The 21,450-nt window shown below is 49.9% G+C and overlaps 4 protein-coding genes and 1 long non-coding RNA gene across 12 annotated transcripts in view; 3 read left to right on the forward strand and 2 right to left on the reverse strand.

Moving 5' to 3' along the window:
• Nucleotides 1-912, reverse strand: part of LOC130538624 (partitioning defective 3 homolog) — a 104,997-nt gene extending 104,085 nt beyond the window's left edge. For 2 of the 4 annotated variants that reach the window (XM_057056420.1, XM_057056419.1), the window contains exon 1: nucleotides 543-911. In XM_057056420.1, coding sequence (XP_056912400.1) covers nucleotides 543-662 — 120 coding nt within the window. In that variant the 5' untranslated portion in view covers nucleotides 663-911. Of the gene's footprint in view, nucleotides 1-542 lie in introns of all 4 variants that reach the window. The other 2 variants (XM_057056422.1, XM_057056418.1) reach the window with 2 other exon arrangements.
• Nucleotides 913-1,718: 806 nt separating this feature from the next.
• Nucleotides 1,719-6,398, reverse strand: LOC130538630 (uncharacterized). 2 transcript variants are annotated; one of them, XR_008953929.1, is made up of 3 exons: nucleotides 6,119-6,398; nucleotides 4,304-5,243; nucleotides 1,719-3,570 (listed from the first exon to the last, which is right to left on the reverse strand). It is a non-coding gene; the product is annotated as an uncharacterized LOC130538630 (long non-coding RNA). The 2 variants fall into 2 exon arrangements; XR_008953928.1 differs by lacking the exon at nucleotides 4,304-5,243.
• On the forward strand, nucleotides 5,869-8,719 carry LOC130538628 (cAMP-responsive element modulator-like). 2 transcript variants are annotated; one of them, XM_057056429.1, is made up of 3 exons: nucleotides 5,869-6,056; nucleotides 6,964-7,123; nucleotides 7,214-8,719. In XM_057056429.1, the coding sequence occupies exons 1-3, from the start codon at nucleotides 6,026-6,028 to the stop codon at nucleotides 7,356-7,358; spliced, it is 336 nt and encodes a 111-aa protein (XP_056912409.1). In that variant the 5' UTR covers nucleotides 5,869-6,025; the 3' UTR covers nucleotides 7,359-8,719. The 2 variants fall into 2 exon arrangements, with proteins under 2 accessions (XP_056912409.1, XP_056912408.1); XM_057056428.1 differs by having other exon boundaries at nucleotides 5,882-6,056; nucleotides 6,868-7,123.
• Nucleotides 8,720-9,505: 786 nt separating this feature from the next.
• On the forward strand, nucleotides 9,506-16,425 carry LOC130538627 (cyclin-Y-like). Of its 3 annotated transcripts, XM_057056425.1 has the most exons (11): nucleotides 9,506-10,061; nucleotides 13,102-13,176; nucleotides 13,373-13,390; nucleotides 13,535-13,569; nucleotides 13,768-13,862; nucleotides 13,939-13,974; nucleotides 14,231-14,288; nucleotides 14,967-15,086; nucleotides 15,212-15,378; nucleotides 15,453-15,615; nucleotides 15,825-16,425. In XM_057056425.1, exons 1-11 carry the CDS (start codon nucleotides 9,908-9,910, stop codon nucleotides 15,939-15,941), a joined length of 1,038 nt encoding a protein of 345 aa, XP_056912405.1. In that variant the 5' UTR covers nucleotides 9,506-9,907; the 3' UTR covers nucleotides 15,942-16,425. The 3 variants fall into 3 exon arrangements, with proteins under 3 accessions (XP_056912405.1, XP_056912406.1, XP_056912407.1); XM_057056426.1 differs by lacking the exon at nucleotides 13,373-13,390; XM_057056427.1 differs by lacking the exons at nucleotides 9,506-10,061; nucleotides 13,102-13,176; nucleotides 13,373-13,390 and having other exon boundaries at nucleotides 13,397-13,669.
• A 152-nt stretch (nucleotides 16,426-16,577) lies between these two features.
• LOC130538626 (gap junction delta-4 protein-like) lies at nucleotides 16,578-18,526 on the forward strand. The gene is made up of 2 exons (XM_057056424.1): nucleotides 16,578-16,777; nucleotides 17,402-18,526. Exons 1-2 carry the CDS (start codon nucleotides 16,723-16,725, stop codon nucleotides 18,385-18,387), a joined length of 1,041 nt encoding a protein of 346 aa, XP_056912404.1. The 5' UTR covers nucleotides 16,578-16,722; the 3' UTR covers nucleotides 18,388-18,526.
• The last annotated feature ends 2,924 nt before the right edge of the window (nucleotides 18,527-21,450 follow it).

Here is a 21,450-nt window from a genome sequence, read left to right on the forward strand (position 1 = left end):
TGGTGATCTGAGCTACCAGACTGTGCGTCTGCTGTTGATGTGGCTTACAGGATCTCAGACAGTTGTGCAGTGGAAACTCCTGAGCTAACTTCCCAGTAGGCTAATCTCTGCTGGCAGCCCTCACCGCTGGCCTCCAAACCTCTGAACGCGCGTTCGTGCCTCACTGAGACGGGGAAAGTGGCAGATTAGGCCCCGCTGCTGTGGTGCAATGACGGGATACTTCCCTGGATCCACCGTGGGGAAGTTTGGGAGCTTCCAGCAACACAAGAGCCACAATGGCGCTGCGCCTTTTTCTGCGAAAGCGGCAAACAAAGGAGGCAAAACCGCAAATGCAGCCGCTTTGGATGCAACCCGAGCGTGCAGGAACCCTGCGGAACATGGCAGAACCCAGCAGAACCCAGCAGAACCCCGGCATCCACCCCCCACCCCCCCCAAACTCCGCTCTTCGTGTGCAACTTAGCGCCATGTTGAGTTCGCCCGGGACGAAGGCAGCTTCCAGGAACACGGCGCCGGAGCGGACGGCACCAGTGCGCAGCGCTTACCTTGGCGATCGCCTTCTTGTACCTCATGACAGCCTGCTGGATGAGTGTGTGGACCTTAATGTTCCCGTCCCCGCACGGCACCACCACCCGGGTCCGGCCGAAACACACCGTGACTTTCATGGCTGGAGTGTCCCAGATTCGAGCCTGCTGGCTTCGGGGTAAAACCGCGGAGAGGACCAGTCCGGGAGGAAGTGGAGAAGGAGCATGAGTTACGAGGGTGTTCGGCTCCCAGGCTGTCCCGGTATTCCTTCACAAAAGGGGGACTAAACGTGTTTCCGCTGATCCCCGCAGGACGACATTGTTGTCTCTGTTCTCTGACCACCTGTTTAGGCTCTCTCTCTGTCCCCCTCTGTCTCTCTCCCACTCTTCTCTCTCTCTCTCGCTCTCTGTGTCTCTCTCTCTTTCTGGTAATGCTGTGTTGCGTTCAGGCACCGCTCGGAAAGTTAGGGGGGGAAAAAAGCCGTTTCGACTTCAATTCGCGCCAAGCACCCTTTTTATTCCCGAAACATGCGAAATTACACTCACACACGTGCAAAATGCACCACAAACGCACCGTTTGACATGACTATAATCTATTTTAAATAAACAATGAACACACATGTCCATAAATGCACTTAAGAGAGCGTGGATGGATGTTTATCTGCCCGGCGCGGTAACAGCCTCATCCATCCAGCCTGTATCGCTTGTAATAAAATGTTTGAAGGAATGGCCCTGCTTTAAACCACCATAAACCTGCCATCGGAGCTGTTTCTGAGCTTTTACAGCGTCGCAGGACGTGACTGGTGCACTATTGTGTTGAGTTCAGCACGTAGAACATTAATGCAATGAAAACATTCACTCTGAACAAGAAGTTTGACCGTTGGATTATTGCGGCTGGAATTAGAAACAAGCTCCGTTGTGTTGAGACTTTGAAGTCTATTATTGTTTGTCTCCTGCAAGCAGTTTTATGATTGAGTTTATTAAGAGCATGGTGTATTATTGATGACTGGGATTGTGTGTGGGGGGGGGGGGGGTAGACTATAAATAAATTATGATTTATTGATTAAATAAATATTGATTTCACCTTTGCCTCAGGTTGTCTAGCCTGAGGTGAAAGAGTAGTGAGGTTTACATACGGACCCTGAAGGCATCCAAGGAGGACGTGTGGGGGGGGAGATGGACTGACGCAACAGCTCATTTATAACTTTAATAACTTTAATATCAGGAGCACATTTAACCACGAACACGCCAAAGTTCTTATTTTACACACGCAGCAGTTCTGCGCCAGAGAAGCAGATTAAATGTTGGGACTTTACATTTTCTCTTTGATGCCAGCATTTATTTTTTTTACAGACAAATACACAGAGTTAATAAAACTCCACATCAGAACTGGCTGAAAGGCGAGAGGCTTCTTCTGCAGCTGCTCTTTCCCTATTTGGGTCCATCGTTCTTCCATCAGAGACAGGAGCAGAACCTCCAGGAGGAGCAGAGGAGGTCTGACCAGTGGACTCTCATTAGAGGCGTCTGTCATTAATTACTGGACACAAAGCAACTACAGGAATTTCCTCAGGACTCCGTCGCTCCAGCCAGGTGGCCACCACCCAGAACCTGATCTTCTCAGGTTCCTCACTGGTTCTGGGTGCAGCTCTATGAGAGAATTTCCCCAGTGTGAGTGCGTCAGTGCGCACGTGTGTGTGTGCGTGCGTGCACGTGGTTAAACGGGACCGCTCCTCCACTTCATGCCAGCGTGCAGCTGCGGGACTATTTTAACTCTTAAAACAGCTGGAGAGCTCGCGGGCCACCAGCCGCAGCCTCCCCAGCTGTCACCGCGGATTACGCAGCCTCCACCTCTGAGAACAGGAGGACTCGTTACCAACGGTAACCAGAGGAAATGTGGCGCCACGCGCCAGGTTAAAGAAACAAACTGCCTCTTTCAGTGGAGGAGGAGGGATACTCCACTTTACGCATTTATTGATGTTCGACACATCGGGTCAAAGGTCAAAACCAGTTTGCACAATAGCGCTGTGGGGTTCTTCAAGGTTCTATTCTGGGCCCTGTGTTCTTTTCTGTAGTTGGTTGCTTCCTTTGAGGGCAACCGCTTTAAAAAATAAAACTTGCAGCAACACAAAAAGACACAAAACTCTGGCTCTGATATGAACTTTCTTTAAATGATGGGGGAAGCACAAAGTTTCCCTTTTCAGAGTTGACCTTTTTCGGCTTCTCTTGGAGGCTGAGGTTAACTCTTTCCTCCCCTATGAAACGTTCGTTAGCAGTCAGTCTCTGTGGCGGTGACCAGTCTCTCATGTCTTCAATTGGTTAAAAATGGGCCAAATTAACACACCAACAAACAGCATGGAACCCCCCCACCGTGTGTCCCCTCTAAACTAGGTGAGTTTAGAGGTGGGTTTCAATGTTGTCATTACCGCTTGAACATTTATTCATTAACTTTTATTCTTTTGGAATATGTTGCCATTTAGTTGCGGTCTTTCAGGAAAAGTATGTGAGTCAGCAGCGACCCCCTGTGGTCAATAGCGGACACGACAAGTATGAAAGTCCAAATGTTTTTACGTTTAAACGTTTGGATTTTATTTTTCATGAAATTTGATTAGCTCATTATCCTCTGACTGCTGCGGCAATTTTAACAGGTCTTTAAACCTCTTGTTCTATTTTTAAAACACACTTTCTCTTGGCCCATGTGATCTAATTTGCGTCACTGTGTTAATCACAATTGTACAGCAGTCCCTTTATTCTGTTGTTTTAGCTCTTTTGTACCTATGCATATTATAGGAACATTATGTTCTGCTTTCATGTGATAGTAAAGAGAAAAACATGTCAGGGAGGCCTGTGAATCCGCCATTTTAGGACACAAATGACACACACCTTTGCAGGGTTTAGCAGCATCTTAGCTCTTTTCCTCCCAGGCTAATTTGTACTTCCCAGTCCAGGTCGTTCACATGTCCTGCTGCCAGGACTATGTGTGCCCCCCCAGGGTTAACCTTCTGCTGCTGGTCCTGGACCATCTGGAGCCCCCATCCTGACCCAAGACTACCTGAGGACATGAAGGAGGAAGGGACAGAGGGTAATCACTGGCGTGGGGCACAGGATTATCAGATATTATTGAGAGGAATGGAAAAGTCAAAAAGTAGCAAATTCTCATGTTTACATTAATGATTACAACGGCGCTGTGGTTATTATGGGATGTAGGTGGGAAAGGGGCAAGCAAAAATTAGGAGGAAACCCATGAAGGTATGGAAAAGCCTCCTGAACTAATCTTACTATGGTGCCACTGTTCTTTTACTGGACCGCTGCAGTTCATTAACAACATTAAATATTCTATACATGATTTAAAGACTATTTTATGGTATGTGTCTTTGAGCACTCACTGAACTGTAACAAGCTGAATTCTGAGGTTTGTTTCTAAAGTGTAGAGCTTTAGCATATAGTTATACTATACATTCAATTACAAATCAGGCCCCCAACGTTTGAGTTATCAAGGCAAGCAGATGAATTGTAAATATTATATTATAACCAGATTTTTGTAACTTTAGCCGCCTCTATTTTTCTGGTTTGATAACCATCCTGAAGTCACCACATTAACCAGTAGATGGCAGCATTTTCACATTTTGATACATTTCGTTATCCCTTTTTAATTGAAATGCTTTTGTTATCGTCGAATTTATGTTGAATTAAGTCCACCATTACAACCATCTACCTTCCACAAGTGACCATATGCGGCAGAAATCAGTTAAAAAAATAGAAAAATACGGCGCCATTCGGGTTACCTCATACAGGGCGAACCCGGAAGTACAGAGGAGTGAATCATCTCGCGAGACTCGCCGAAGCTGACGTTATCTTCGATTATCGTCTTCGGCCCTGCGTCATCAGCGCTGACGTTCGTGACGAGTCAAAGTACGTAGAACTTCGGTAAGTTCTTTTTTAAAAAAATGTCCCACTTTAATCAACCGAAGAAGATTGTTGGGAAACATGTCGGCAAAACAGGCTGAAGAGGAAGTTCACCCAAAAATGATTGTAGATCGGTTCGGCGTCAAGTGTTGGGCTGAGAGTTCGAATTGAAACATTACTCAATACAGTACATATTTTTACTTTTAGCGCTAACTACAGTGCACATTCAACAGTGAGGGGGTTTTATCCGCCCATTTATTCTAGCGCAGTCTTGGTCGTATCTGGTCGAACGTCCACAGATAAACTAAACTAAACTAAACTAAAAAAAAGACCTCAGAATCAGCATCAGCCACATCTTTGAATACGTCATTTCCCACATAAAGACATATGTCAGCAAACATTCCTCTCCGCGCGCTTTATTTTCTCCAGCCTCACGTTTGTGAGGAAAATAAATCGATTTTGACTCGGTCCGTTTTCAATCATTTACATTAGCCTTTGTGACGTCATTCGCGTCTGGACAGAATGTTGATCACGTGATCGTTCGGGTTTAGACTGGAATCTTTGACCCCCGTAATAGCACGATAAACATGACGTACTACGATTCCCTGCAGATCTCTCCCTCTCTCCTCCGGCACACGCACACGCACACGCACACGCAGGCACAGAGGTAACGCAGGTAACATCTGTGCCGTGTCCTGCCCCCCGTTTGTGGCCCCCTGTTCTTGCTGCACTCGTTGTCCACCCATGTCCCGACCCCGTCCAAAAGTCCACATCAAATGTTCAGAGGTCAGGTGAGAGCAGGATGACCTCAGTGCTGACCTGGAATCATCAAAACACCACATTTGTGCAGGCAGAGGCTTAAATACTTGACGTAAATTACAGATGGTGGAGGAGCCAAGAGGTGGAGGCAGCATCATCTGGGGGGGGGGGGGGGGGGGGGGGGGGGATGGGAAGGTCAACAGCTGCACCTGTACCTGACGGTGGAGCCCCAGAGCAGGGCTCAGCTGTAAAATATGCCTGTTGCTAAGGTTACACAAACGCTTAGCTCGCTAGCTAATCAAGCGCCACTCGATTAATATTCCACATCAAACCCAATTAGCATAAAGGAACTTTCAACATCCTCTGTTGAGGGTGAGCGTCAGAAATCAAGATTTCTTTCCACAGAGAAAACAAACTAAATTTCAAAGGTTCCTTTGAGCCCTCCTGTGCGGGTGTTGTGTGTAATCCTGCTGCCTCACAAACGCGCGCATAAATCTGCGTGTTTGACAGTTTGCGCGCAACCACTCGGGACACAATATCCTCCTGTTTGCTGAGCGTCTCTCCAGTTGCGTCACTGGGGCTAAAAATACTGCCCTTTCATTACCCCCTCGCCCCACCCCCTCCACCAGCAGGTCCCAGCTCTGATCCGGGGGGGGGGCTGTAATCCAGGGTGTTTCACTGACTTCAGCGGGGCGGTGACGTCACGCTGACGTCAGCGGCCGGGTTTGTAATCGCGCTGCTGGGTTGTGGGAGAACACTCAGACCCAGAACGGAGAACAGGAGCGTTTCTGCCCCGCTGAGGTGACTCTGCTGCCGCGGTGCTGGATTATTGGACCGAAGACATGGCTGTGACCGGGGACGAGACCGAGTCAGGTACCGTCTCCGTCCGAACTTTGGCTCTGCGACACTTTAGCCGCGATACCTGTGGAACTCACGGGGAAGTGAAGTCGTGACGAGGGCAACCGGAAGTTCCATCGGTGCGATATCCGCCGCTCACCATTGCGCGAACGGCGTCAACTGTTGCGCTTGTTGCTCGGAAATGTTGCCGAGTTGGTGCACTTAAGATCCGGTCCAACTTTTATCACGTGTGGGGGTTAAAAACACCGGTAGAGTTAAGATAATCAGCGCTAAAACCGGAGAAGTTTTTGGTTCCGTTTTGTTATTATTACACGCGCACGCACGCACTGAGCTCTGAACCTGCAGTTGGCAGGCAGGGGGGGGGGGGCAGTGTGTGGGCGTGGGGGGGCAGATAGTCGTCACTTTGACGTCACTTCGGTTTCCTGGAAAGGAGGTCAGGCCGGGAGGGGGAATGCAGTGAGACGCACGCACTGACGTCAACCACTGATGTTGCGCACGCGTGTGCGTGTGTGCGCTGAATGTCAGAAACAGAAACCTAAATGGGAGAAACAGCAGGCAGAGCAGTTTAAAGTTGGCTCGCGAGGGTTTCAAGAGAATCACGGTCCAAAATTAGCAGCTCGGCACCGTCCGGTGGTCCTGCGGCAACAGGCGGCCCGCCGACACCCACCTGTTGCCCGGAGACAACAGCCAGGAACACGGGGGAGTGCGGCTAATAGGGCGGAGGAACAGCAAGAAAACAGCGCGTTCACTTTTAATTAAGGAACTATAAAAAGTCACCTGGAAGAACGTTCGCAATCGGTCAGCTGACCTCTACCGGCCTCTGTAGGTACTGCAGCGGGAGTCAGCCTCCGAGAAGGGATGTTTGTGGATTGGAAAGAGAGCTTCCAACATTTTAACAGAGCTGGCATCTTCTGTCCACCAGCTGCTACAGGAGACATGCCCACCTACCAGCTGAGGAGCCCGAACTCTGGCCTGCCCCAGAGCATCGTGATCGCCACCTCCCAGGGCTCCATGCAGACCTCCACCTCGCACCAGGCCGAGGAGATCACCCGGAAGAGAGAGGTCCGGCTGATGAAGAACAGGTATGCGGAGCGGAAGGTGGGCAGGGAGACTTTATTTAAATACTTCAGCTAACATACGTCCTCCTCCTCCTCCTTCTTCTTCTTCTTCAGGGAGGCAGCGCGGGAATGCCGCAGGAAAAAGAAAGAGTACGTCAGGTGCCTGGAGAACCGCGTGGCGGTGCTGGAGAACCAGAACAAGACCCTGATCGAGGAGCTGAAAGCACTGAAAGACCTTTACTGCCACAAGGCTGAGTAGACCTGAGGCGGCGCCAGGTCCAGCACCGAAAGAGACTCCAGAACAAAAGCTGCTTTGACCGTCTTTGTTTCTCTGCTCACTCCAGCCCGGCGCCTCCCGGCCAGAACCCCGAGCTCTCGTTCTTGTCTCGTTGTCTTTGCGTGTGGAGACCCAAGTGTCCTATGCACTCTGCCTGCGGTTCTGCGCGTGGAGAGAAGTGGGCCAGTGGGGGGGAGGGAGCGCAGGTGCTTCCTGAGGACGCACCACTCCGGCACAGAGTGGGTCCAGGTTCCTCACGGGTCAGACGCACAAACCCAGGCAGGTCCACCAGCAGCTGCAACCACGTCTCCAGGGTCGTTTACGCTCCGGCTTTGGTTCCTTAAAGCATTCCTCAAAGTTTCCTCCTGTTTAGAAAGACGTTCCCGCTCCGGTCCGTTTTGTTGGGTGAACTCGGAGATTTACCGGATGGCGCACAGAACCACGGATCCTCCATCGAAACGGATCCTCCATCTAAATATTTATATTTACAGTCTGTTTTTGTGAACTCTGGCAGTAGATTCGTGAAGGGGGGGGGGGCGCTGCCATGAGAAGAACCAAAGCGCCGGCGTGCATATCACCGTTCTATGCTTTTGTTTGGGTCAGAACCGGGGCAGCAGATGCTTTCACACGCTGTTTACTCTGAAGCGCCGCTGGGAGCAGCTTTGCGGCGAGTTTTTCCAGGTCACGGCGGTCGGGTGATGGGTGATGCTCCTCGTGTTGAAGAGGACGCTGATTCACCTTCCTGTTCTGAACCCCCCCCCCCCGCGTCCTGGCCCAGCAGCCTGTTCTCCTTTCTGTCCATTTCTAAAGGTTGATTTCTTGGTTCCGTTGACTTCAGTGTTTTAGTTGATCTGGTGATCCACAATCGAACTTTTTGTTTCTGTAATAAAATAATAAAATGCTGAAACAGTCGGCCCAGCGGTGAAGTCTCTTCTCTTGAGCAGCCACAGTTGCGCAACTTCCTGTTATTGCCAATCGCTTTAATCAGCAGCATCGTCCTCGGCTGCTGCCTTCGCTCTTCACCAGAGTCAGCACCTCTCGTCGCCATGGCGACTTTAATAAATGTTGTTGTTGTTGAGACTTCTTTTGGGGCATTTGAAACCTGATTTTCTGGTCAGTCAGAAAGATAATGAGAAGGGATTAGCAGAATGGTGATAACTAGTTTCCATGGCAACTCTTCGCAATGACCTCAGAGGTGTTGTTAGTGGTGAAAGCTGAGATGTGTTTATGTTTCTGCACTAATTTGGAATTTATGCCTGTGAACAAGCCATTTGTTTTAAAAGCTGTTTGTTTTCACACATGAACAGGAATTCCAAGCACGAAATAAAGCTTTGTCATTAAAACCTTGTCTTTCCTCTCCAGGATCCTTGCAATGGTGAAATATTTCATCATTGCAAAGTTCACATTTCCCAAGTGACATTTGAAACAAGTTTCCACCACCGGGAACGAACGTCATAAAGTAGTAAACACACATATTAGAAACACGAGCGATAATTATCTATAAACGTCAGAGTCCGCACCAAAACTATAAACACGGAATGGAAAAACCCCATAAAAGTCATTCCTGCCACTCAGACTCTCAGTTTTGGTGCTGTTTGGTTGAGGGCAGCTAGAGTGGAAAATTCCACCGGGGCCCAAAACGCCACACCGCTTGCGCAACTCAGGCGGCTCGAGCGCGACCCCCTCTGGTCAACACTGGGTACTGCAGCAACACCATCAACCGGCCGAACCAAACACGAGGGCTCTTCCTAATAACAACAACAACAATAATAATAACAATAATAATAATAATAAATGAACCTTTACTTCACACACAGAGGGTTCGTTGCCTGATTACATCAGCGCTCATTTCCCTAAACCGGTCTGTGTGAATAAACAAATGCTCCTCTTTTACTTTGTTCGCTCTTCCTATTGTGTATTTTTATTTATTTCGCTTTGGTGCTGCTTTACTGTCACCTCTAAATTGCACATTGTGAACAAATAAAGTTTTAACGAACAGAATGTGATTTGAGCTGAAACTATTTGGGGGCGTTGCAACCTTCCGCTGAAAATCAGAGGAACCAGCAAGTAACGATCACCAGCATCTGATCGGACCGCCACTTGAACCGGAACCGTCCCCCCCCCACCCCCCCGCCATCCCTCCCTCGCTCCCTCGCCCCCTCCTGCCGGCTCTGTCGCCCTGACACCGATCCAGGAGGATCCAGGATCCAGTCGCAGCGAAAGCCGACACAGCTCATCTGGGCCGGGCGCAGGATGCGTCCCGCTCCGCCATGTCTGCCGTAACGGATCCAGCAGGGACCGGAACACATCGACTGGGTCCAGCGGGGTAAGTGACACAGTCCAACCCGGGAGACAGCCCCACAGCCTCCCCGTGGACACAGAAGGCCGGTGCGACCCGGGAGGACGCTGCTATGCGGATGCGCCTCATGCGCTCCGGGGATCGCTGACGCCGCCGGGTTCTCCTCAGTGGGATCGGGTGACCCGTCGGGTCCAGAGCCTGGTTTCTCTCCGGCCCCGATACCAGGGCAGAGATGGGGAACACCGCCTCCTGCTGCGTCTCCGGCAGCCCGAAGCTACGCAGAAACGTCCACACCAGGCTGGACTCGTACCAGCAGGAGTCCGACCTGAGCCGAGAGGAGACGGGCTGCAACCTGCAGCACATCAGCGACCGGGAGAACGTGGACGGTAAACGCAGCTGCTGCCTTCACGGCCCCCCCGCGGCGCTTCTCTGCGCTTCAGAGCCGAGCACATTCGGTTCAGAACCAAGTCCGGTTTATGAGTCTTTCTATTTGTCGAGAGAAAAAAGGCTCAGATTAGTTTTGTGGTCTAATTTGTTACATTGTAGTTTAAATGGGATTACATGTGACGTCAGAACCGATTCGTTTTGCTAATTGGACTGGACCGAACAGTTAACAGTTACTGGTTACCAGTTAGTGGAACATACTGGAGTAGTCAGCTGTTTGATAATTAACAACACACACACACACACACACACACACACACACACACACACACACACACACGGCCCTACAAGGAGAATATAAAAGAAAAGCCTTAAATATATCTAATAATTAAGCTTTCTGCTGTGAGCTGACGTCAGGTCCTGTGGCCTCAGAGCCTGTGTGAGCGAACACATCAGCCACATGTGTGAAAAGTCCTTTCCCGTCTCCGTGGCTACCGCCTGACATGACAACATGCTGCTGGTGAGGGAGGACTCCTTTTGTGCGGCTTCGTTTTTCAGCCTGTGCATGAAATTAAACAGCGTCTGTGTCACATGCGCACGCACACACATGCTAATATGCATCACAATCGAGCCATTCACACTGGAGAGGTCCACTAAATGGGCTGCTTGTTTGCAGCCAGCAGCGATTTTCTCATGAAGCAGGTTCATTGATTCCTGCAGTTTGTCTTGTCAGCTGTGGACGATGTTGCAGGCTGTGATACAAATAACCTTAAATGTGTCCTTCATTTTCTCTGTGTGTTAATATAAGTGCAGACGGAACGCTAAAAATGTTTCTATGATGTAAAATAAATGCAAGAATGCACGCTCATCCATGCTCACGGGCTCCAGCACCGTTCGTTGGGTCTCAACTCCGGCTGGGTGAGACGGTGCTGCAGCAGGCTGCTGTGAGACTCTGACAGGGCAGGCAAGCTCCAGCTGCCGCTCGGAGGCAGCGGGGATGTGGCTGGAGGCAAAAGCAGTCGGCAAAAGTGACGGCTGGCTGCTCCCCTCGGGGGACAGTCAGTCAGTGTCAGAACACAATCAGTGGTAAACAGGGACAGTTATGTCCTGTTTTGGACATGTTGTCACACATTATTTTTAAAAAAGGGTCTTAGTTTGAGTTATTTAGCTGCAAATGTGAGCAGAACTGAACATTTATGATGCCATTCATGATCTGTGTGGAGCCAGAATTGATTATTTATGGGAACTTTTATCAGCAGGGTCTATTTCAGCGCGCCGGAGGCCAGACACACGTTATGTCAGCTTGTGGTTTCTCTTCTGCCTGACAGGAACAGTGGTTCCAGAGGACAGCATGTGTCAGCGGGACACCCGGAGGGGTCAGGACATAAATACGGGCTGCTTTTATTCACACCGACTGGCTGTGAATATTAAACTGAAGTTTGTGAGAGAGAGTTTGCTGCTGCTTCCTGGGTGTTGATTTTTTATCCTCACAGAAGACGTCTGTGCTTGGTTCACTGACCAGAGACGGGGGTAATTTACGCCCTGATCCACAGACCCTCTCATTATCACTTCAGAAAGACACTTTCACTTTGAGCTGGGCAGGGAAAAAAAACACTTGAAAGGCTCTGATTTGCATGAACAAGGGAGATAGTTTCATTACAAATCCACACTCAGCATAAACGCCCTGCTTTTATTATCTAAGGATATAATCAGGTCGCTATTGTTGCACTGGAGGCTGCAGAGCTGCTGCTCATCTCCAGGAGCGGGCGGATGTTAAGAGCGGAAACAGCGACGCCTGGTGGCGACGCGGCGTTACTGCAGGTTCGATGGCAGAAGATGGGATGCTTAGTTGGGAAGAAGAGTGATCCCAATGTGGACACAGGATATGTGTTGTGTGCGCGCGCGTGCGTGTTTGTGTGTAAACAGAGTGTGCAGGGTTTAAATGACACCCTCCTGTTATTTGAGTGACATGATAAGCTAACTGGGAGCCACCCAACACCAGTAGTAGCCTTTAGCCTCTATGGATGAATAATCTGTATTTTCCTGTTTTTATTCGCTCCTGCAGGTTCAACAGCCGTTGAAACCCTGTAGTCATGACCGATTAAGATTTTTGTGCGTTCATCCCGACGGATCTTACAGGAATATGGAAGCGAACAACGACGGACCGATGACGGGGCGTCCCGTGGCCGACTGGTTTTTAAGAGCAGGCAGCAGGTCGGCCAGCCGGCGTCTCCCGTTTCAGCGTGCAGATGCTGACGCGAGCCTCCGTTAAAGTTTACCTCAGCTGCTGAATATCGCATGTCACCACTCGACACCGGCCGCAGTGCACCATGGGAAATCCAGGTGGTGGCCTCATTAGTCAGCTTCATTACAGACCTTTAGACTGATGGAGGAGAGAGTCGGGAGGGTCGTAAACACATCACCTGTCAGCGTGTGTGTGTGTTCCTCACACATGTTTAATTGTGTAGACACTGAAGACGTTACACACATTTACAGCTGTTAAATGACGCCATTGAAAGGCTCACACAGCTGTTCTGGCCCGGTTCCATCTGGGCTCATCTCAACGCTGACGTCACCTATCAGCGCTCTGTTCATCCAGCCCCGGATGTTCCCCTCAGATCCTGAGCAACAAGCTGTTTCCAACATTTTAACCTTCATAAACTCGGTCCACAGAACTCAGAAATAACACGTGTATCTCAGCTTCTCCACCCGTGAGCGCGATCCTGTTCAGGATCGGCTCTGTTGCCAAGGAAACAGGGAGGGACTCTTCTAAAACTGTTCTAACGCAGCGTGGCCGCTAGAGGGCAGCCTCGAGGTCATGACCTCAGTTGTGCTGCCTGTTGACAGCCTTAAATTCTGGTGAACCTTTAACCGTCTTTAGGCTCCCTGCAGCAGCTGCAACCTCTGTGTTGTTCAATATCAACTCTTGGATTCTCCAGAACCAGCTGTTCTGGCCATCTAATGACCCACCTTCCCAACTGGGCCCACCACAAATGTGTGTTTAAAAGAATCACCGAGTCCAGCATGCTTGTGTTCCGACAGAGATGGACCTGGAGTACAATCCCTCAGACCACCCTCGGGCCACCACCATCTTCCTCAGCAAGTCCCAGAATGACGGTGAGCCGCACTTATCAGACAGAAACGCTGACGCGGGCGTTTTGAGGCGCCGCGTCAGCAGAAGTCAGCAGATTGTGCACGCTAAAAGCACGTCGCGCTAAAGCCTCGCTAATGCTAAAGTTCAGCAAACAGGGAAAATGATTTTTTTTGTGACTGTTCAAATAGTGAAAAAACTTTTTGGTTCCTGTTTCTGCAGAGATGCCTCATAAGAGCTGTGAGTTATTCTTTTCTCCTCCTCCTGTTGCCGCAGCAACTGTCTCGTCTGTCGTGTGTGGCTGCTGTGTTCTTGTCTTTAACACTTAAATGCTGTACAGCTCCTTCTGAAGCTCTGCTCAACCTTTTTGTTTCTCTTCTTCAGTGCGAGAAAAGCGGAAAAGTGTCTTCATCAATAATGTGAGTCAGGATGGACTTTACAGGAAAATATTGGTCCTATCTGATCTATTCACAGCGTGTGTGTGTGTGTGTGTGTGTGTGCGTGCGTGTGTGTGTGCGTGTGTGTGTGTGTGCGTGTGTGTGTGTGTGTGTGCGTGCGTGTGTGTGTGCGTGTGTGTGTGTGTGCGTGTGTGTGTGTGTGTGTGTGTGCGTGCGCAGAACGGGATGCTGAGGAGGAAACACAGCTCTTGCTCCACCATTTTCCTGGATGACAGCACGGTCAGCCAGCCTCACCTCAAACACACCATCAAATGGTAAAGGAGGAGAGCGAGGAGGAGGAGGAGCTGCTGGTCTGTGAGTCTAACAGCTTTTCCTGTTTCCTCTCAACAGCGTGGCTTTGGCCATCTACTACCACATCAAGAACAGGTGAGTAGAACTGCTGTCATTGTTGTGTTGATTATTGTGTTGTTTCCCTCCTCAGCAGGGTAATTATTGTTTTAAGGGATGTGTGAAGGTTATTTGTCATGTTGGTCAGCAAATATCAGGAGTATTCCAAGTAAACATCTAAACTGCTGGATAAATGGGTTTAAAACGTGAACGTTCTTCATATTCTGCCCTTTTTTCTGCAGTTTGAACCTTCCAAGCAGAAAGAAAAGTTAATAAAATGTTCTTTCTCTCTCAGGGACACAGATGGAGGCATGTTGATGGACATATTTGATGAGAAGCTCCATCCTCTTTCAGTAAGACTGTCTGTCTGTCTGTCTGTCTGTCTGTCTGTCTGTCTGTCTGTCTGTCTGTCTGTCTGTCTGTCTGTCTGCCTGCCTGCCTGTCTGTCTGTCTGTCTGTCTGTCTGTCTGCCTGTCTGTCTGTCTGCCTCACTTGAAATAAACATTTATCTATATTTATCAGTATTTATCTATATCAGTATTTATATTTATCAGTATTTATCTATATTTATCAGTATTTATATTTGTCTATATTTATCATTATTTATCTATATCAGTATTTATCTATATTTATCAATAATTATATTTATTAGTATTTATCTATATTAATCAGTATTTATATTTATCAGTATTTATATTTATCTATATTATCAGTATTTATCTATATTTATCAGTATTTATATTTATCAGTATTTATCTATATTAATCAGTATTTATATTTATCAGTATTTATATTTATCTATATTATCAGTATTTATCTATATTTATCAGTATTTATATTTATCTATATCATCAGTATTTATCTATATTTATCTATATCATCAGTATTTATCTATATTTATCAGTATTATATTTATCTATATCATCAGTATTTATCTATATTTATCAGTATTATATTTATCAGTATTTATCTTTATCATCAGTATTTATCTCTATTTATCAGTAATAATCTATATTTCCTTCCTCTGGCAGAAGTCAGCGTTGCCGCCCGACTACGACCAGCACGACCCCGAGCAGAGGCAGATCTACCGCTTCATCAGGACGCTGTTCAGTGCCGCTCAGCTCACGTCTGAGTGTGCCATCGTCACGCTGGTGGGCTCACACACACACACACACACACACACACACACACACACACACACACACACACACACACACACACACACACACACACACACACACACACACCCTCTGATCTCAACCTCTGCTCGTGTCAGGTCTACCTGGAGAGGCTCCTCACCTACGCAGAGATCTGCATCTGTCCAGGGAGCTGGAGGAGGATCGTCCTGGGCTCCATCCTGCTGGCCTCCAAAGTCTGGGACGATCAGGCCGTGTGGAACGTCGACTACTGCCAGATCCTGAAGGACATGACTGTAGAGGACATGTGAGTCGGCCCCCCGTGGAGCTCATGGTGAGAAGTGTTGCAGAGCTTTGCTTGATTCCGTCCCGCTGCATCAGGAACGAGCTGGAGCGCCACTTCCTGGAGCTGCTGCAGTTCAACATCAACGTCCCGTCCAGCGTCTACGCCAAGTATTACTTTGACCTGCGCTCGCTGTCAGAGTCCAACAACCTGAACGTCCCTCTGGAGCCCCTCAGCAGGGACAAAGCCCAAAGACTGGAGGTGCATCACACCCTTCTCACCTTGTCTTTCACCCAACACAGCTTCCATTAGCAGCGGTGTCAGCGCCCTCTGGCGGACACCAAAGGAACTGCCCCTCCTCAGAAACATTGTGGTGAAGAGTCCTGAAGAAGTGGAAACATGTTGCTTTAAACATCTGACTGTGAAGCGTCTGTGTGCAGAACCTGATCTTGTTCTTGTCCTCCTTACAGGCTATTTCCAGACTCTGTGATGACAAGTTCAAGGACATCAGGAGAGCTGCAAGGAAGCGTTCAGGCAGCGTGGACAATCTCTGCCGGGGCCGGTGGGTTCCTGCCATCCTTTCCTAACCCGGGTCCCTCAGCAGTGACACCAGCGTGGACCGTCGTGGTGCCCGGGATCTTCTGCCCATCACGGACAGAGAGACTGGGCTGAGAGCCTCAACTTGTCGGGTTTTTCCCAGTCCGATTGTTGTCCGGAGCCTTTTTTTGAGGAACTCTGCCTGTGAGAAGGTCCAAACGCACCAACGCTGGGATTGCTCCTGTTTATTTATGAGCACGGACAAGTGTCGACACTCAGGTAGTCAGCTGACGTGTAGATCTGGTCACGCCGAGGGCAGCTGACCAATCAGAGCAGCCCAACAACGTTCCTGGTTATTCCCGAACATTCCCACGACCCCAGAATGGAGGTTTTGGTTTAAAGGCGCCGTTTGGACCCCAACCCGTGGTTTTAGAAGCACACTCTTTTGTATTGTTATTTATTATTCTTTCATCATGGACCCACACGGACGTCTGCTATGTTGCTGATTCTCAAATAAAAGCGTCACCCGCTCAACGGTTGTTGGTTTCATCCAGACGTCCATTTCTCTCCTATTTCGATCCGGCTTTGATCTTCCGAACATGTCAGACGTGTCCTGAACGGGTGGGGAGGGGGGCAGCAACCAGGCAGCTTCCGGGGGGGGTGACTCTTCCTCCCACATGCCAACAATGCTTTGATGGCCCCCTGGTAAGAATAGATCCCTCTCTCCTAAAGTCCCGGCCTCCTCGACCCGGAGTCACTTCTGGAGCGCCGTCGGGAGACGACGAGCCTGAGCTGCGTTTGACACCAGCTGGTTCTGAAGACCCGAGGAAGATGGGAGCCAGCGACGTTCTCTTCATCACGCTCAGCCACAGCGTCTCCTTCCTGGGTGAGAACGAGCTTGTTGGCGTGATCGGTTCTGCTCACGGCGAGATCTCCCGGGGCAGGGAGGTGATCCACCACGGTTAACAGATCCAAGGAAACTCAGGCTGAAGGGAACAGACAAGGAGCAGGTGGGGAACTGGTCAAAGAGAAGCTGAGGCAGGTGAGCGGGGCAGGGACAGGACAGGGGCAGGGACAGTACAAGGACAGGGGCAGGTCAGGGACAGGACAGGGACAGGGACCAGGACAGGGGCAGGGACAGGGACAGGGACAGGGACAGGGGCAAGGACACAATGCTGGGAGGTCTGCGTGAGCACTAAAGAGTGTGTCAGAGGGAGGTTAAATACCCGGGGCAGGAGCAGGTGAGGCCGGTTGAGCTGATGACTGGGAGGAGACCCGGATGAGCTGGTTGTCCTGGTGAAGGTGGAGCCGACTGCAGGTTACTGACGTCACTTTGATATTGTGGAGCTTTGATGTTGTGTGTTGTGTGTCAGGATTGGATTAGATTAGATTAGATTAGATTAGATTAGATTAGATTAGATTAGATTAGATTGACAGGACGGAGGGACAGACAGGTTGACAGACAGACATCAGACAGACAGGTTGACAGCTGTGCTGCCCCCCCCCCCAGGGAAGGCCTGGTGGACCCTGATGCTGGCCCTCCGCCTGCTCCTGCTGCTGCTGGCCGGCTTCCCGCTCTTCAGCGACGAGCAGGAGCGCTTCGTCTGCAACACCATCCAGCCGGGCTGCTCCAACGTCTGCTTCGACGCCTTCGCTCCCGTGTCCGTCTTCCGCCTCTGGCTCTTCCACCTCGTCCTTCTCGCCCTTCCCCACCTGCTCTTCGCCACCTACGTCGCGCACAAGGTCTTCGCGCACCCGGGTCCCGGAGGGTTCTACTGTGGAGGTTCCCCTGTCGGCCTGGAGAACCGCGGCTCGTCCAGAGAACTGTCCCTGCTCAAGAGCCGGGTCCAGGAGCCCAGAGGACCACGCTTCTACTGCGCATACGTGCTGGTGGTGGTGCTCAGGATCCTTCTGGAGGCTGCGTTTGGAGCGGGCCAGTTCTACCTCTTTGGTCTGTCCTTTCCAAAGAGCTTCCTGTGCTACGAGGCCCCCTGCACCTCCGGGGTGGAATGCTACGTCTCCAGGCGCACGGAGAAGTCTTTGATGATGAGCTTCATGTTGGGCGTCTCCTCGCTCTCTGTTCTGCTGAGCTTGGTTGATCTGATGAGCTCCATGAAGGCGCTGGTGAGGTGGAGGAGCAGGAGGGAGGTGCTCGCGGAGGAGCTGATCAGAGGAGAACAAAGCAGCGTGTTGACGGCCACAACCATGGCTGAAGACGGAGATAAAAGCCCGCGATCAAAGAACCATCCTGACAGCAAAGATCCTCAGGTGGACACGCCTCCCACTCCCAGGAGCACCCCGGCACCGTCTCAGGATGCCCTCAACGGCCACCCCAGACCCCCGCTGTCCCCTCGGCCTGACAGAGAGCCATCATCAAAGCTGAGGGCCCCGGCACCAGTGGGGGGGGGGGACACGGGTCAGCACGGTCCAGCCAGGACAAACTCAGGCCAACAGTCCGACAGCAGTGACTCTCAAGAACGGCGAGCCTGGGTGTGAGTGAGCCGGGAAGGTTAATCAGCACCGAGGCTTTAAACACATCCCCTTTAAACACATCCCCTTTAAACACATCCATTCATTCATGTCTTTGATCCTGGTCAGAGGCCTCCGGGCCTCTTTTAAAAGGCTCCAAATCCTTCCTTCGGTTAGATTTTTATTTCTTATTTCTGTCCCTCTTCTTCACTTAGTTGTAAAATAAAAACTCTCACTGTTTAAATTTTGCACTTTTGTCTACGTTGTGTCTCCTGAAAGGTTACCAGAACCACACGGTGACCTTGGAGGAAGTTAAAGTGCTCAGCTGTTCTCTGGGGGACGGGGTGCAACAATAGACGCACTTGCGTGACCTCTGACCCCCACTTGACTCTCCTATGATCAGGGCTCGAGCCAGGTGATGCTGTTTGTTTATGAATGCATAACACTAATTCCCCCAATCAAAGGAGGGCGATATAACTGAGACATGAGTGAGGAGCCTCCCTCTTAAACGAGGGCTCCTCTCTGGTGGGAAGACTGTCGGCCCCTGAGATACTCGACTCCCCCCAGCAGCCCTGACCCCGACACATGCCTCATACCCTCGCCATTCTTCTTCAGCTGCGGTATTTGGAGCAGCCAAGACGTGCAGAAACATCCGCGACCCGCCCGCCCCCGCGGTGCGTCCGTCAGGTGCCGGGAGAAAAGGGTCGTGTAACCAACCTGGTGACCTCTCGCACCCGCGTCAGCCCAGATCCACATGAAACAGCAGCGCGTCAGCGTGTATCTGTGGACGCTGACCTTGCAGCGACTCGTCAGACGGTCGCAGACGGTCCTGCCAGCTGTGTCCTTGGCTCTGTCCCCGCTGGCATATCTGTCCCACCACAAGGAGGAGGGACGCCATCGGCCGGTTCACACGAGGCGACGCCACCTGGGAGGCAGAAGCACGCGGACACCTGAGCGTCACACATAAAACAGCTCAACTACGACTTATTTAGCGAATGATTGTCGTGGTCCGCGTCAAAACCGGTCACAGAACGACGTGGCTCCCGGGAAAAGCTTGAATATTTGAACTTGGCAGCTGCGTCTCCACGGCGACTGGGAACAGGTGAAGAAACAGATGAACCCAGCTGTTATTCTTCAGCTCCTCAACATGCTCAGGTGTGATTAGATCACGTTTTAGCTGAGCTGTCCCACAATCATTTGACTACTGCAAAAACATCCGGTGACTTTTGGAGCTCGCTGACATGGCGTTTACTGCCCCCTAGTGGCCGTGAAGAAAAATACACCCTCACTCAAAATCAATTAATAGAAATTAGATTCATAGAAGAATCATACTTATTGTAACAGTCTAGAAAGTATTCATGAGAATGGTGGTGTTTTAAAAACTCCATAGTGAGACGGACAGCTGCGTCCTCATCAGACCAGAATACTCAGAGCGTAACTTCTGTCTTCATCGATCTCCTGCAGCCTCGGGTGCAGCACTCGGGTCTCCCGGGTGACAGACGGAGCAGATTGAGAAGTTTGGAGAGAAAACTCAACATTGGGCACAACAGCACATCAGAGGAAACGTCTGAGGCGTGAAAAATATCGATCAGGCGGCGTCCTCTTCAGCTCCGAGGCTGCAGTGGTGGAGCGGTGGCCCCCGATGGTCTCAGCTCAACAACAAAATCCATTCTGGCCTCCTTTGATGTGGATGATGGATGTGAGAGTGTCGGCCTGAATGGCTGCCAGGCTTCATCTTTGTATTCCAGCTGACCAAACACGCACCGGCCTTCGGTGTGCGCGCAGAAAATCTACTGCAGTTCAAGCCCACCAACAGGAACTCGTGACGATATGAGGTTCCCAGGGAAGCCGAAATAAAGGGTGTAGAGATGAAAGAATGGGTGAAATGCGGAGAAGTGAAGTGAGAAAAACATTTTTTTTAAAGTCCTTTAATCAGAAGCAACTTGCAGTTACTCTTCTGACCACCAGAGGGCGACAGAAACGTACAGTTAAAATAAACTGCCACTCTGCTGCACTTTGGTCGAGAAAATTGTTCCATTGCACGAATTTGTCAGCTCAATTAGTGCTGTGTTTGTTGATTACATGATGTATTATCACGCAGTTACATAATAAGGTGCTCTTCTGTTTACAGATTTACTTTAATGATCAAAAAAATCGTCTAATGTCATACTGTGTGAATTTAATAGTGGCTGAGGTTGAAATATCCTCAAAGAACCCTGGTGTGAAGGGAAAACTGGGGCTGTTCCTGAACTGCTTCCTCTCTCTGTTGCACAGCACGTCAGAATGGGCAAACATAACCTCTGACCTCTGACCTCTAGACCTCTCACCCTACGTGACTTCTTGCACAGACATGTAAAATATTTCCGACTCACATTGTTTTAAAATGTAGTACATCAAGTACTTCTAAATGTTTTATCCTTTACTAAAAGAAGCAAATAAGAAAACAAAAATAGAAATGTTAAAACAGTCGATTTAATATCTGATTATATGGATGAATTATGAGACTTGAAAATATGGAATAAGTCAAATCTTTTTTCCCCTCCAGAACAAATTTGATCCACTTTGAGGAGCTGGGCTCCATTTCCGAGCAGTTGTTCCCAGCATGCATCAGGGCAGCCAGATGTGAGCTCATCTGTCTCTGAGTTGTGTCTGTCAGGCCCAGAAGAAACGTTTGCTTTGGTCTGCTATGAGAACCGACAATAGTTGTGATTGAAAGGAAAATACTTCCCGCTCTGCTCCGAAACGGGAGGTCCCAGCTGCGTGACCTTTACCGGCCACGTGCACGCCACGCACACTTCCTAACCTGATTACTCCAGAACAATCTGTGTCAGGCAGCTAATTAGAGCGTTCCACAAAGATGGCATTCATGAGCATCCAAGAGGGAGCCGGCTTATCGCAATTCAACCAATCAGAAGCCTCCCTGATGAGCTCGTCCTGGACGGCCGTGTTTACGTTCCAAGGAGATGGATCGAGCTTGACCTCTCAACCCATTTCCTCAGTTTGGAGGCCTGAGGGTTCATGCTCAGCCCCTCTGTCAACACACACACGTGCACACACACACACACACGTGCACACACACACACACACGTA

This window comes from Takifugu flavidus, chromosome 15 (assembly GCF_003711565.1).
Source record: "Takifugu flavidus isolate HTHZ2018 chromosome 15, ASM371156v2, whole genome shotgun sequence".
Classification (NCBI taxonomy): domain Eukaryota; kingdom Metazoa; phylum Chordata; class Actinopteri; order Tetraodontiformes; family Tetraodontidae; genus Takifugu; species Takifugu flavidus.

Excerpts from the sequence above, each read along its gene's own strand:
- LOC130538628 (XM_057056428.1), top strand. The coding sequence starts at position 6,026 with ATGGCTGTGACCGGGGACGAGACCGAGTCAG. Across the intron at positions 6,057-6,867 it reads CGGGGACGAGACCGAGTCAG|GTACTGCAGCGGGAGTCAGC; the intron begins GTACCGTCTCCG and ends CGGCCTCTGTAG. Across the intron at positions 7,124-7,213 it reads GTCCGGCTGATGAAGAACAG|GGAGGCAGCGCGGGAATGCC; the intron begins GTATGCGGAGCG and ends CTTCTTCTTCAG.
- LOC130538627 (XM_057056425.1), top strand. The coding sequence starts at position 9,908 with ATGGGGAACACCGCCTCCTGCTGCGTCTCCGGCAGCCCGAAGCTACGC. Across the intron at positions 13,975-14,230 it reads TACTACCACATCAAGAACAG|GGACACAGATGGAGGCATGT; the intron begins GTGAGTAGAACT and ends TTTCTCTCTCAG. Across the intron at positions 14,289-14,966 it reads AGAAGCTCCATCCTCTTTCA|AAGTCAGCGTTGCCGCCCGA; the intron begins GTAAGACTGTCT and ends TTCCTCTGGCAG.
- LOC130538626 (XM_057056424.1), top strand. The coding sequence starts at position 16,723 with ATGGGAGCCAGCGACGTTCTCTTCATCACGCTCAGCCACAGCGTCTCC. Across the intron at positions 16,778-17,401 it reads CCACAGCGTCTCCTTCCTGG|GGAAGGCCTGGTGGACCCTG; the intron begins GTGAGAACGAGC and ends CCCCCCCCCCAG.